At 42.8% G+C, this 13,405-nt stretch overlaps 2 protein-coding genes across 2 annotated transcripts; one reads left to right on the top strand and one right to left on the bottom strand.

Annotated features, from left to right (window-relative positions):
• The first annotated feature begins 340 nt into the window (after positions 1-340).
• napbb (N-ethylmaleimide-sensitive factor attachment protein, beta b) lies at positions 341-4,124 on the top strand. The gene is made up of 11 exons (XM_088285426.1): positions 341-559; positions 1,113-1,192; positions 1,348-1,464; positions 1,872-1,918; positions 2,078-2,155; positions 2,243-2,298; positions 2,432-2,516; positions 2,648-2,752; positions 2,828-2,896; positions 2,973-3,023; positions 3,149-4,124. Exons 1-11 carry the CDS (start codon positions 459-461, stop codon positions 3,248-3,250), a joined length of 891 nt encoding a protein of 296 aa, XP_088141552.1. The 5' UTR covers positions 341-458; the 3' UTR covers positions 3,251-4,124.
• Positions 4,125-4,198: 74 nt separating this feature from the next.
• Positions 4,199-9,319, bottom strand: gzf1 (GDNF-inducible zinc finger protein 1). Its single transcript, XM_088285424.1, has 8 exons — positions 9,091-9,319; positions 7,159-7,961; positions 6,677-6,860; positions 6,406-6,569; positions 5,948-6,042; positions 5,719-5,886; positions 5,474-5,631; positions 4,199-5,244 (listed from the first exon to the last, which is right to left on the bottom strand). The coding sequence occupies exons 2-8, from the start codon at positions 7,947-7,949 to the stop codon at positions 4,720-4,722; spliced, it is 2,085 nt and encodes a 694-aa protein (XP_088141550.1). The 5' UTR covers positions 7,950-7,961; positions 9,091-9,319; the 3' UTR covers positions 4,199-4,719.
• Between the last annotated feature and the right edge of the window lie 4,086 nt (positions 9,320-13,405).

Genomic DNA, 13,405 nt, shown 5'->3' with positions numbered 1-13,405 from the left:
TTTATTGCAAAAGTTGAAGATTACAGGTAGACATGAAACACGTCAGGAATCGTACTGTAAGTATATGTAAGGGGGGAGAGAGAGAAAGATGTGTATAGTACTGTGGCGCCATCTGCTGGCAAGAATCTTAAGCTACTTGACAGTTTTTTTGCTTTTGTATTCATGGAATTAGGTAAGGTATTTCGTAAGAAACAAGAAAATGCACAATTAAATGGAAGAAAACAACAAACGATTCTTCCGCGCGTGTTAAAACGTACGCATTTAATTGAGCTGGGAGTTGAAGTTCTGTTCCATTTAAAGTCAAACGCTAATAGAAAACTACAACTCCCAAAATGCACCACCAAAGCCACTCACAGCCGTACTGCTGCGTTATCCCGCTGCCTGTAATCCCTGCTCTGACGACTCAATCCTTTGCTGTTCTTTTCTGCCTTTAAACACAATATTTATAACCCAAAAACATGGACAACAGCGGAAAAGAAAAGGAAGCGATACAGCTCATGGCCGACGCCGACAAGAAAGTCAAGTCGTCGGGCTCTTTTTTGGGAGGGATGTTCGGCGGGTAAGGAAGCTGCTCTACGTGATATGTTACCTGACAGCGTTATTGGCACATACCCCGTTTCTTTTCGCCTATAACCGGTTTGTCAATATATTAAATAACATAAATAAAACACATATAAATGGGGGGGGGGGTCGTCGACGTGTGTTACTAATGCTAACTCACCGCAGCTTGTCATTATTTTTGTACATTTTCACGACATTTTCCACTACTTTTCGGCAGCTGCCAAATAATTTCAAGAGTGAGTTAGGCATCACATCGCCATTCGAAAAATAACACTAAGAGGTCACCGTTAGCATTATTTAGTATTTTAATGGCTGGATGAAGTCATGATGCGTATAACTGAAAACATTTTTAAAAAGACAAAATTAATATATAGTCACGCTGGTTGACCATGCATTGATCTCATCACTTGGCCTTGACTGGCTGCCTCGTTTATTAATATCATGACTACCAGACTCATCCCCTCTTCATAGGATCTATGCCAATTATGTTACTCTATGCTCGGATTTATTGAAGCGTCATTTACCTTTTCCCCTCCCTATTTTCTGTATAGAGGACATCACAAAGTGGAGGAGGCCTGTGAGATGTACTGCAGAGCGGCCAACATGTTCAAGATGGCCAAGAACTGGAGCGGTGAGATAAGAACATGAATAATAAACACAAATAAACCCACACCTGCAAGGATGCCTTTTTTTTTGCATAGCACAGCACTTTGTGATGGTGCTGCCAACTTAATGCTGACTCAGCGTATTGAATGTTAAATAACTGTTTTTTTAAATATTTCTTAGCTGCTGGTGGAGCGTTTTGCAAGGCCGCGCACCTCCACATGCAGCTGCAGAACAAACACGACTGCGCCACCAGTTTCATCGACGCTGGCAACGCATATAAGAAGTCCGATCCCAATGGTGAGCCTCTGGGCCGATGACTTCAACTCTGAATGCCTAATCTATAAAGTGATCCGGATCAGCACACATTACCTCCATTAATAAAAGAATCCTCAAACCAGTGGATTAACAAAGCAAACGACAGTGGATCCTCAATGGTGGAATATAATAAACATTTTCCCAAAGGAAAAAAAATAGAAATGGAAATAATCTGTTCGAGTATACAGTTGTTGAGGTCATGTGTTTTAAGTCATATTTTTCTCTTTACCTCTGCACACAATTTGTTGACTCGGCAGCCATTTTCTGCCTCTTTGTGTATTCTGCTTTTGAACTTCTGTCCTGTCATGCAAACTAACACTTTTCGTGTATTTACATTTGCCGCCTCCTCCTCTTTCCTTTCTTCTTCTTCTTCTTTATGCTGCCAAAAGAGGCAATCAAGTGTTTAAATGCCTCCATCGATATTTACACGGACATGGTAAGAAAGCAGATTACGTTTTTTAGTAGACACTTCATTAGGTAAAGCCATGTCCAATACAAAAACGGTCTCAACAGATACTAATGCCAAAATTTGATTGACAGTGGCAGAGAGGTATTATTTTAATTTGAATAATTAATTTAAATAAATCTATTACAGGGAAGATTCACCATTGCTGCCAAACATCACATCAGTATCGCCGAAATCTACGAGGCTGACCTGGTTGACATTGAAAAAGTACAACGCAATTTTTTTATTTATTTTTTATTCTTTTATGGAATTATGTGAGAATATTTGATAGTGTCTGTTTTTTCCACTTCTAAGGCGATTGCACATTATGAGCAAGCGGCAGATTACTACAAGGGAGAGGAATCTAACAGGTATTCTTACCTGCAAGAAATCGATATAAGAATATTTGTGATTTGGGGAAAAATACAGGATTGTATTTTTAAAAATGTATGTTAATGAATGACAAATATTTTTTTAACATTCCGACTTCCTCTCTTCCTGTAGTTCAGCCAACAAGTGTTTGTTGAAGGTGGGGGCCTACTGTGCTCAGTTGGAGCAGTACCAGAAGGCCATTGAGATCTATGAACAGGTGAAAGCTTAGTCACGCAGTTTGTCCAAAATGGGGCTTGGCATTGACACTTGTGGGACGCCGATTATTAAAATGTACACTCGGTTTGCAGTTTGGTTGACATGAGTGTGTATGAATATGTATATACTCAGGTCGGAGCCAACACGATGGATAATCCGCTGCTCAAGTACAGCGCCAAGGAGTACTTCTTCAAAGCGGCGCTGTGTCATTTTATCGTGGACGAGCTGAATGCTAAGGCAAGTATGCTCCTGTCGGGTTTCCCTTACATTGCTTGCAAGACGTTATCCCATCCGGGTGTGTCCTCCCCGCAGATTGCTGTGGAGAAATATGAGGAGATGTTCCCGGCTTTCTCTGATTCTAGAGAGTGCAAACTGTTGAAGGTAGCCGCTAATCAACTTTTGTTTCTCCTCGTTTTTGTTTTAATAACCTACAGTATCTTTTTTTTTTCTTGCACAGAAACTGTTGGAGGCACATGAGGAACAGAACAGCGAGGCCTTCACAGAGGCGGTAAGTCTGTTTCGGAGTTTTGGTTGATTTTCAAAAGAAACTTGTGCCAGTTTGTTTTTAGATGATTCACACTCTCTCGCTATCTGTTCCTTTTTTGACAATCCCGCCATGCTTTTGTGGTTCAGGTTAAGGAGTTTGACTCCATCTCCCGTCTGGACCAGTGGCACACCACGCTGCTGCTGCGCATTAAAAAGACCATCCAGGGTGACGAGGGAGACCTCAAATGAGAGCAAGCGGATGCCCGTACAGACGGGACCAACGCGCATGGTTCCCCCAACACACACACGCGCACACACACACACACACAGCACTGCTTTTCAGTAACACCCACCCCAACCCCAAAACCAGTTGGAATGTAAAGCATTTCCATGTCCACTACTATGTTACGTTCGTCATTCAAGTTTGTCTCGTGCTTTCTTTTTGATATTTTAAGTTCTAAGAGGTGTGATACAAAAAGAAAGAAAATTACTGCCGATACATATGCTTCTTCACATTTGAAGCGGCTAAATCAAATTGAATATTCGTGACATTTTTGATGCGTTTGCATAGACCACAATTTTGACAATCGGAGAGTGACAAATATTGAAGGTGACTTGAATCTGAATTTTTAAAAAAAAAATGGCCATTTGTTATCATTGAAAAAAAAAAACAATTATCGCACCTTGCGAAAAGGCGCTAGTGTTACTCACAAATTCAGAACGAACTGGTCAGCGCAACCATTATTAATATGCATCATATTTTATTTACAAATACAATGACATACCCGCGGCTTCGGAACATTAAGAAACGCGTCAAGAGACTGTTACGCATAACATAAATCACTTATTCTTCTCCACTCGACTATAATCGCTCAGGATTGTTTTATTTCCAATAATGACTGATTTTGTCCGGTTGAAATGCTTACTGACGGTTAGGCTGCCATGTTGGGAGCTGTGTTATTTCATGTCGTCTCCCCCCTTCTCGTTAAGCATGCCCCTTCCTACCCGTGTTGCTTCCAATCTCTCACAAAAGTATCCAGCTTCTTCTGGACATTAAAAAAAAAAAACGAAAAAAAAAACTGTGCTTGTGCGAATGGACAATAAAGTTGTATTCTATCCGTTACATTCCACAACCATGTTTTATACACCAAGTGATGCAAAATCGCATATTTGTGTTCCACTGAAGAAGTCAAAACACCCAAGTTATGACTTTTAATGGAGTTCTATAATATGTTTAAGGTTAAACGCAAAGAAAATGTAGAAATCATATTCTAATGTTAAATTCCTTTATCTGGGACTAAAATGTAATGACACCATTTTTTTTTTTTATTCAGGACTCCCTATTTGCAAATACCCTCCCATACACACCCCCCCAAAAAATCCTTCATACACAGATGGAAAAGGCCCTAAAATATGTAACAAAATTAAAAAAAACCATGGACAGAAGTCTTGCATGAAACGGACAGTGTCTTTTCTTTATATATTTAACAAACATTGAAAAACAAAAACTTTTGGAGGGCATAATAATAATAGAAGACAGAAGTGTCAAATGTGAATGTGAAGCTGGGAATGTTGCTTTAATGCAGTGCTTCTCAGTGCTGGGGGGGGGGGTGTAACACAAAATAATTGAGAAGCACTGTTTTGATGCTCCATTTAATATTCCAGCTAACATTTTTTAACATGGAGTCCAGTGCGATTGTTAATTACATGAATATTTTCTAGGGGTTGGCTTGGTCGTCGTCTCCTTTCCTCTCTAATGTCCTTTGGTGCGTCTGCTCATCTTTACCCATATTGTCGGACACGACCACCGTCAGAATGTCGGGCTGCGCCGCTACCGCTTTGGGAGCCAGAATGGTTTGCGAGCCAGCCTCTTCCAGCAGGGACGAAATTGCGGCGGTCTCCGCGGAGAAGTGGGTGGTCTCGGAGGAGTTTGCCTCCACGGGCATGGCAGAAGTTCTGTCCAAAGTGATCACGTCGCCGCCATCCGACGTCACCGCCTGAGCCCCGGTCGGTATCTCAGTGTGAATAACAGGTGTGAGAGCCCCCGGCTCGGGCAGCACGGCGACCGGCTCGGTCGGCACCAAGGCGTCGGCGGCGGAGACGATGTTGCTTTTTGATGCGTTTTTGGCAGCGCTCTTTTTCTCCTGCGATGCCGCCTTGCTTTGAGCTTTGGGTTTCTTCTCCTCCACGTTGCCCTCCAAGACTACCAGGTAGTTCTTCCATGGAGCATTGGCATCATGAGTCTGAAGTTGGGACACAGTGGAGGGAAAGACCACAGGATAGGATTTTTCTTTTTAAATCAGGAGGTTGATTGCGATTAAGGTAATGGTTTGTTTTTTATTTTGTTGATGTTACCTAGTTAGTAAACTTTCTATTATATATATATATATGTATATATATATATATATTTTTTTTAGTTGGTTAGTTTTCCAGGCAAATTGGTAATTGATTAGCAGACTGTGTCTTGCTCACCGTGGTGTGCCGGCGAAGAGTAGACTTGTCGGTGAAAGTGCGGTTGCACAAACCGCACATGTAGGGCTTTTCACCGGTGTGGATGCGCTGGTGCCGCTGGAGAGCGTTAAGCTGTGTGAAATGCTTGTCGCAGTCATGACAGGCATAAGGACGTTCACCTGAGGCGGCGGCAGGGTGTGAGATGATAAACGACAAACTCAGCTTTCAAACGTGGGTGCTACAGATGCTCCAAATCGGATAGTTACCCGTGTGCACTGTCAAATGCTGCCGCAGCGAGTTCCTCTGGGCGAAGCCGCGGCCACAGTGCTCACACTTGAACGGCTTGGAACCGGTGTGGATGTTGGAGTGATACCGCAGGTATTCCTTGGAGGCAAAGCTTTTCCCACAGGCTTCGCACATGAAGGGCTTCTCACCTTAAATCAACAGAAGTTGACAATATAAAAGGGCAAGATCATAAATGTGTTGTCGACTTACCTGTGTGGGAGCGTTTGTGGTAGGCCAGCATGCTTTTCTGGGTGAAGCGCGAGTCGCACTCGTCGCAGGCGAAGGGCTTCTCACCCGTGTGGATCCTAAAAACAACCACACTCGTCGTACTTCACATGACCGACGGATCAACACCACTCCGCTGGAATGCTTTGCTTGGTGATATTCTTCATGAGTACAAATTGTGTTTAAAAAAAAAAAAAAAAAATGGGCCGTGTAGTCATCCCTGTGGGACACCAATACCACAGCGCACTGATTATTAGTTATGGCGATTCGGTGCGATGGCATTTTAAGTGAGCTGTACATCCACAGGAGGTCCAAAACAGGACATTTCATCTGACCAGACCTTTTTTTTTTTTTTTTTTTTTTTCCATTTCACTTTCTATCCAGTGGTAGAAAAAGTACACACGAGCTTGTGAGATGAATTTATCCCGTGACCAAGTTCGTACCTGTGGTGCATCTTGAGAGCCGACTTCTGGGTGAAGCGTGAGCCGCAGTCGGTGCAGACAAAGGCCTTGATGCCGCTATGTGTCCGCTTGTGCAACATCAGCGACGCCTTGGAGCTCAACGACTTGCCACAGTCGGAGCACTGGTGCACATGCGAATCGTGAACCTAAAAAAGGCAAGACGGACAAGTCAGGTTTTCCAAAACTCCCTTGATGAACTTCTCATGAGAATTGACCAGAAGTTTGGCAGAAATACTTGGACATTTTTCCCGACCTGTTTGTGGTGTCGGACCACATCCTTCTTGCGCTTAAAGGTCTTGGCGCAGACCTCGCAGGTGAAGAGCCGCTCGCTGCTGTGGACGTGCTTCTCGTGGAGCCTCAGGTTGCTGCGGTTTGAGAAGGTCTTCAGGCAGGTCTCGCAGCGGTTGACCAGCTCAGCTTTGACTCCGTGGTAGGTGCTGTTGCAAAGCGGTAGGAGAACGGCTTGAGGAACTACTTGAAGACAGGAATCCCTAAAGCAGGGCTTGCGAAAAACAAAAATTTGGGGCCAGATACATTTTTTCAAGGAGCCCCTGATAATGCTTAATGGCAATTGAACATGCAGTGCCTTGCAAAAGTATTAGCCCCCCCGTTGAATTTTTTGATCTTTTGACTCCAGAATGTCGACTAATGGTAAAATATGTAGCAGGATGGATCCCAGGTGACAAATACAGTAAATAACGCAAAAGATGTGTGTATCCCTGACTAAGCACCTACCTCATGTGCTTCAGGTAGCTCCTCTCGTAGTAGAAGCCCCGCTGACAGTCACTGCAGAAGAATTTCCCCTTGGAGGCACTCTTGGACGCCTTGCTGCCCTCTTCCTCGTCCATGGACAACGACGTTTCCTCCGCGTCGTTCAGACTCAGTGTGTCCTCATCAAATTGAGGCGACGTGGGTGCGTACATGTAGTCATCTTCCTCTTCGGCATTAAACGTCTCACCTGTCGTTGGGATATACCTCTGCAAGACTTTGCGGCCACCCAAGCACATTTTGAGCTTGGTGGTCTTCACCTTTGGTCTTTTTGAAGGCCGCTCGGAGCTCTTCGGAGGCAGTTGACGTTTCAACTGCGTCTTTTTTCTGCCAGTCTTTGTCACCTGCGATGACTCGTCGACCACGTCCGACCGGGACGTCTGAGTCATGCTGCACACCTTGGCCAGCTCCTCGCATTCCAAGATCCTGGCCGCCGCTTGCACGTCACCCATCCTGCTCTGGGCCACCTCCGCCTTACCCGTGTACACAAACTCCAAAAAGTCAGAAAAGTCGCACGGGTGCATGTTGGAGAGCGGAATGCTGTCTGGCGTGGCATCTGGTGACAGGAAGACGTTCCTGAAGTAGCCGCTAGAGGCGGCGAGAACGACCCGGTGAGCCTGAAACGCCCCCGACTGTCCCTGGTAGTCAACCTGGACTGTGATGTCACTTAGGTGTCCCTGAAGCCTCAAGTGGTGCAGGGCATCCAGGATATTCCGGTGGTGGGTTCGGGAAGTCAACTGGACCACTGCTATGCCCATCGTGGAGTGAGTCTAATGGAAACAAGCTTTGTAACTACAGAATTTACAGAGTGCGCTGAAAGGAGGGACAGTGGTGCTTTGAAGTATGAGTGATCAAGCGTGTTTTTTCCTAATACAGATTGCCGTTAGAACAATTTTTTTTGCTTTGATTTGTGAGCAAACATTTTAGATACAAGCACCGTTTTCTTCAAAAATGAGGCTTCGTGCTGTTTAATTCCACTCAGTTTGTTTACTTAAGAACTAAACATAAAACAAAGAGAATTACAAGTGTATTAAAAAATGCCTTAGAGCCTGTTAGCTTAATGTTAACCTAAGCTTCATGTGCCCACGGTTGACAAATAGTAACGACATCCCCTGATCTTAACCCCGCAGGAGGGCAAGGAATAATATACTATGTAATACATATTCGTTGTCCTCTGCGAAGACTTGACTAATATTGTTTTATTGAGAAGCTGAGACTGGCTTTATGTACACAATAACGTTACGTCTTTATTATACTGCCCCCAAGTGGCCAAGGCACGGGAAAGCAAGCAAACAAATTATGTCAAAAACCGTGTAATTTCTTTACATTTGATTAAGTATCTACTGTACGTTTTCATGACATTATTATAGTATTCTATTTTTCCTGAACAAAAAAAAAAAATCTTAAAATTTTTGGAGCTGGAATGAATGGCACTTTTTAAACCGAATTCTCCAAGGACAAAAAAGTAAGGCGTTGAGATGGAAAGGAAGGAATAGAGGATAGAAGGTAAGAATGATGGATGAAACAAGGAAGATATAAAAGAAAGAAAGAAACGGGCACCACCACCCAACACCCGAACTTGAAACCTTAACAACGGCCTTGAAATCTTAAACCTTGCATAACTACTTACTAAATTTTAATTAAATGTGCGAACACAGGAACAAAACAAGCGTAGATCATAGCCACGCTGAGGCATTTAAGACTAGTGGCACTTGGAACGTTTTCCAGCAAAAACAACAACATAACGACTATAATCTGTATTATTTTTCACATAATACAATTTGCCTGGGATTTGTTATTTGGCATTTCGGCTAAATGTTAGCACAACTGGCGAACTGAAGCTAGCGTTAAACACGGTTTTGCGTCTCATGATGCTAATTTTAGCAGCGACTTTCTTACCGTAAGGTCGCTAAAATGGCAGCCCCGTGAACAGCAGAGAACGCCGATCCCTGTGCTTAGTCGAAAGGCATAAGGAACTTAAATCCGCAGGGGAAGGTGGACGGCAACACCGCTCAGACAAACAACATGAAGGCGAACTATTATTAAATAAGTGGCATGGTCTTCGAACAATACTGTGCAATGGGAGCTTATTTGCGAATATCAAATTTCATACTATTACAGGTTTTAATGACTGATTGTTTTTCTCAGCTGTTTCGCTTTCACAACAGTTCTTAATCTAGTTTGACTCCAACGGCTCTCCGTAGATCACCAAGACTGTGCAGTATACGCATGCGCAATGTGGCATATCTAGCTAGCTATCGAGTGAGCGAGAGGTATGTGTGTGCGTGGGTGTGCGCGTGTGTGCGTGCGTGTATATATATATATATATATATATATATATATATATATATATATATGTGTATATATGTATATGAATACATTTTTATCCATATATTTCTATAGATATGCAAATCTCAAATCAAGCCTTCATTCCTTGTTAAAATGACACATTTTGGCACGTTTTTTCGGATTAGGTAAGCAATTCATGTCCTGTGATGTTTCATTAACGTTTGAATTTTATTTCTCACAATTCACACGAAAACCAGCAAGGAGCGTTATGTTTTGCTTCATACTTTGTCCACATGAAGGCGCCATTGCGTATCTTGTCAACAGCAAGCCAAATGTAGTGTGTGTGTGTGTGTGTGTGTATATATATATATATATATATATATATATATATATATATATATATATATATGAAATTTGTTTAGTAGGAGGGACAACTGATAAACAAGCCGCCTACAAAGGGGGGTGTAGGTAATCCATTCATACTCACAATAGCATAAATCATCCTTAGAGATGCAAAACACTTTGTAAACATCCATGCGAGGCTACTTGCATGGGTGAGAGGGGTGTTCTGCCGTTGCCAAGGTTTCTTGTCTCCTCCACAAAGAAATCCATACAGCTCCCATTTATCATAATGAATCTTGCAAGCCTGCAGTGTTCCCTCGCTTCGGTGACTCATACTGCACTCAGGACCAGAGCTTCGCACTCAAACGAAATTGTTTTATTTGATACTTCTTGCTGTATTCAAGTGTTACCAAACATTTAATTGGACTTTAATGTCCCGTCATCCAACTTTGATTTTGTTTTATTTCATTAAAAGATTTGACTGTTTTGACATGTTGGGCAATACAGTTCTACTCCAGTCCCCTAGGAGGCAGTAATTTGCATTACAAAGTTAGTCTTAAAATCTCAAATGTAGCCCCATCTGCTGGGTCTCGAGATCCACTGTCTTTGCTTGGTCCCCAATGCAAGCAGACTGTAACGTCAAATACGTGCAAAATAAATACAATACAATACAAGCCACAATCTGTACCAAAACAGTGGTCTGGAGGCAGTGAATCAGTCGAATGTCCTTGCGAAAGCAGTACAGCTTCTCGCCAGCGATGACTCATCGTCGCAGCAGATGCTAAAATGCAGAAATGAACTGTCAAGAGAGCAAAGCAGCGGTGAAGTGCTGGCATTACGCGCTCCCAGAAGAACCGCAGTCTTCTCTTTGAACCAGACGGGCGCTCTGGGGCCGAGCCAGACCAACCGCCTCTGAGTCCAGGTCCGTGTTCTGCGGTGGTTTGGCCTTCCTCTCCCCTCAGGCTCACTCAACAATAAATATCAATCATTCTGTTAATGTTTTTGGATCGCTCTCATCATTTTTTCTTTTTGTCTTCTGTGGAGCCAGGTTCATATTTTTGGAATGCAGGAGGACAGCAATGTAACGGGAGAAAATCCATGAAAGTGCATGCAGGTCCGGAGCCTGGAGTTGAATCCCCAACCTCAGAACTGTAAGGCAGATGTGCTTAGCACTCACCCAACGTATTTATTTATTAATGTGATTTAAGGTGATTAACTTTCATGTCAAGTTTCCAAACTAATGCATCTTAATTTAAGGGGAATTGCTCGTCGAGGTCAACTCTAGAATATTATGACTCAAGCAAAAGTTAAAAGCCGTTCTCCAGATAATGAAGTATTTATTGGGAAAAAATTCTACACAAGTACTAAATGACGAGCATCTTTATTTTTTTCATCAAAGCATGAATATCAACTCGATGAAATTATATTTGCATTTGGGGCGCCTGAGTTTGCCGAGCCCTGTCAAGGTCATGGCCAGTACACACACACACACACACACACACAAGAGTCCAGACTTGTCTCAAATGGCTGTATGCCACACCGCTAGAGTCTAGACCTGGCGAGTCGAGCCAGAACCTCAAGAACAAGATGAGGGACACCACAGGGTTGCAAGCAGAACTTCATAATTGTGGTCAGAATCTGTCGGCCTGATGAGGCTTGATGCTTTTTGCAGCAACATGAGGCCAAAGGTTTCCTGGCTCTTTGCGGCTGCCTGCTCTGTAAACGATTGCATGATTGGATTTTTTGTGTCATGTTCATCTGGGGAGAATACTCACTGGCTTTGTTTTTCCCCTCATAGTTGGCAAGACAGTAAAACGGACAAGGTGAAGGACAAGGAGTGGCAGTACGACGTACAAGATTCATCCTAGACAGCCAGGTAACATGTTAAGTTATCCTTAGCTCAGGAGTGGGCAAACCTTTTGATCGGTGGGCCACAATGGGTTCTAAAATTTGACAGAGGGGCCGGACCAGGAGCAGATGGATGGAGTGTTTTGGTAACCTCAACTCATCAGAGAAAAAAAAGAAATTTAATTTTAAATGAAAATGAACAAAAGCATTACAACAATATATATGTCTTTGAAAAACCACAGTATTTAGAAAATGAAACATGAACAAGGTTTATTCATTTCATTTTTTCACGTTCGGCGGGCCAGATTAAAACGTTTAACGGGCCGCATGTGGCCCCCGGGCCGTAGTTTGTCCACGCCTGCTTTAGAAGAACGTCATATGATGAAAAGGTGTAACAGATTTTGTCCAATGATTTCCAAGTTATTGTTTCAGTGTCAAATTACTTTATGTTACAAAAATGTTAGACGAAAAAGACCCGGCACATTTAAAAATACGTGAGTACTTCAAAACCATGTTAGGAAAAATATCTGATACAAATAAAAAAAAAAACATGTTAAAAAAAACAAGATTTTTTTTTTTTTTTAAAGTTTAAAAAAAATTAACAGAAAATTCTAAAACAAAAGAAATCTGTCCGACCAAAACAAAATATTATGGAAAAAGTAAAAAAAAAAAGAAAAAGAAAGAAAAAAGCTAAGCTTCAGTTACATACACACAAATATTAAATTAGAAATAAATTCTACATTTTTTTTTTTTGCCGTAGATTTTGCAAAACACATCGACTCAATGCTCTCGTTTTATTTCATTAGTGACACCATGATCATGGCGGACGTTTTTTTTAAATGTATTATTTATTTTACTGTGAATATTGTGATTACATTTGTCTTCAAATAGCCGTTGCTTGAAGAGTTAGACTTTGATGGCCGCTTAGTTTGTTATTTCACTTTTATTATTTTGTGGTGTACCATGTTATTTTTCTCCTAAAAATGAGGAACATTGGCTCGATAAATGTTGGGAATCGTTGATGTCATGAATCTTATTGTTTCCTAAATGTGTTCCTCGGAGGACTTGATCGGAAAGAAGTTGCCTTGCCAAGGCCATGGAATGACTCAATAGACGGGGAGCAAATGAGCAAATAATAGCGTGAGAATGTGCAAAACAAAGACGGTTTCAGTCTCATTTTCACGAAATGAAAGCTCACTTTGAGACACTCGCTGGCATTTCATTGATCAGCTTTGCATCTCCACCCCTTCCCATTGATGAAAAGATAGACGGAATTCCGAGATGGAATTACTTTGGCTTCTGACTCACCGCCTGTGTTCCCTGTGCTCCCTCCCTCCCTCCCTCCTTTCCTTCCTCCTCCTCCTTCATTCGTCCTTGCCAGTGTTCCCTCCGTTGTAACCGAATCCCGCACTTGAGAGTCTCAAGGACGGACGGCCGCCCACTGCCGCTGCCGCCGTGTTCAGAAATAGAGGGCTTACCTACTGCGGCTAAAACGGATCGCAGCTTTAATAAGTGACTCTCATGCTCTTTTGGTAACATTTGTGGCACGCTTAGTCAAGGCAGGTGTCCCCCCCCCCGCCCCCCCCCCGCCACAATGCAACAGTTCCGTCAACGCCGCTCGGCTTGGACTTTCTAATCACATATGGCACACATACATTTGCCGTTATGTGGCTTCATGTGGAATGTTACGCTCGGTCGGCGTGCCTGATTCTGGAGGCTTTCCCGCCCCCGTTCC

The sequence above is a fragment of the Idiotropiscis lumnitzeri genome, chromosome 21, assembly GCF_059441095.1.
Source record: "Idiotropiscis lumnitzeri isolate Australia: NSW breed Sydney's pygmy pipehorse chromosome 21, RoL_Ilum_1.0, whole genome shotgun sequence".
Taxonomy (NCBI): Eukaryota; Metazoa; Chordata; class Actinopteri; order Syngnathiformes; family Syngnathidae; genus Idiotropiscis; species Idiotropiscis lumnitzeri.
Note: the sequence above shows the minus strand (reverse complement) of the source record. Positions and strands in the feature narration are given on the sequence as shown.

Bases quoted from the DNA above. Each gene is read 5' to 3' on its own strand.
- gzf1 (XM_088285424.1), bottom strand. From the start codon at position 7,949: ATGGGCATAGCAGTGGTCCAGTTGACTTCCCGAACCCACCACCGGAAT. The intron at 6,861-7,158 runs GTAGGTGCTTAG...GCTTTGCAACAG, and splicing joins AGCTACCTGAAGCACATGAG to CACCTACCACGGAGTCAAAG. The intron at 6,043-6,405 runs GTACGAACTTGG...GGTTGTTTTTAG, and splicing joins GCTCTCAAGATGCACCACAG to GATCCACACGGGTGAGAAGC.
- napbb (XM_088285426.1), top strand. From the start codon at position 459: ATGGACAACAGCGGAAAAGAAAAGGAAGCGATACAGCTCATGGCCGAC. The intron at 560-1,112 runs GTAAGGAAGCTG...TTTTCTGTATAG, and splicing joins TTGGGAGGGATGTTCGGCGG to AGGACATCACAAAGTGGAGG. The intron at 3,024-3,148 runs GTAAGTCTGTTT...TTTGTGGTTCAG, and splicing joins GCGAGGCCTTCACAGAGGCG to GTTAAGGAGTTTGACTCCAT.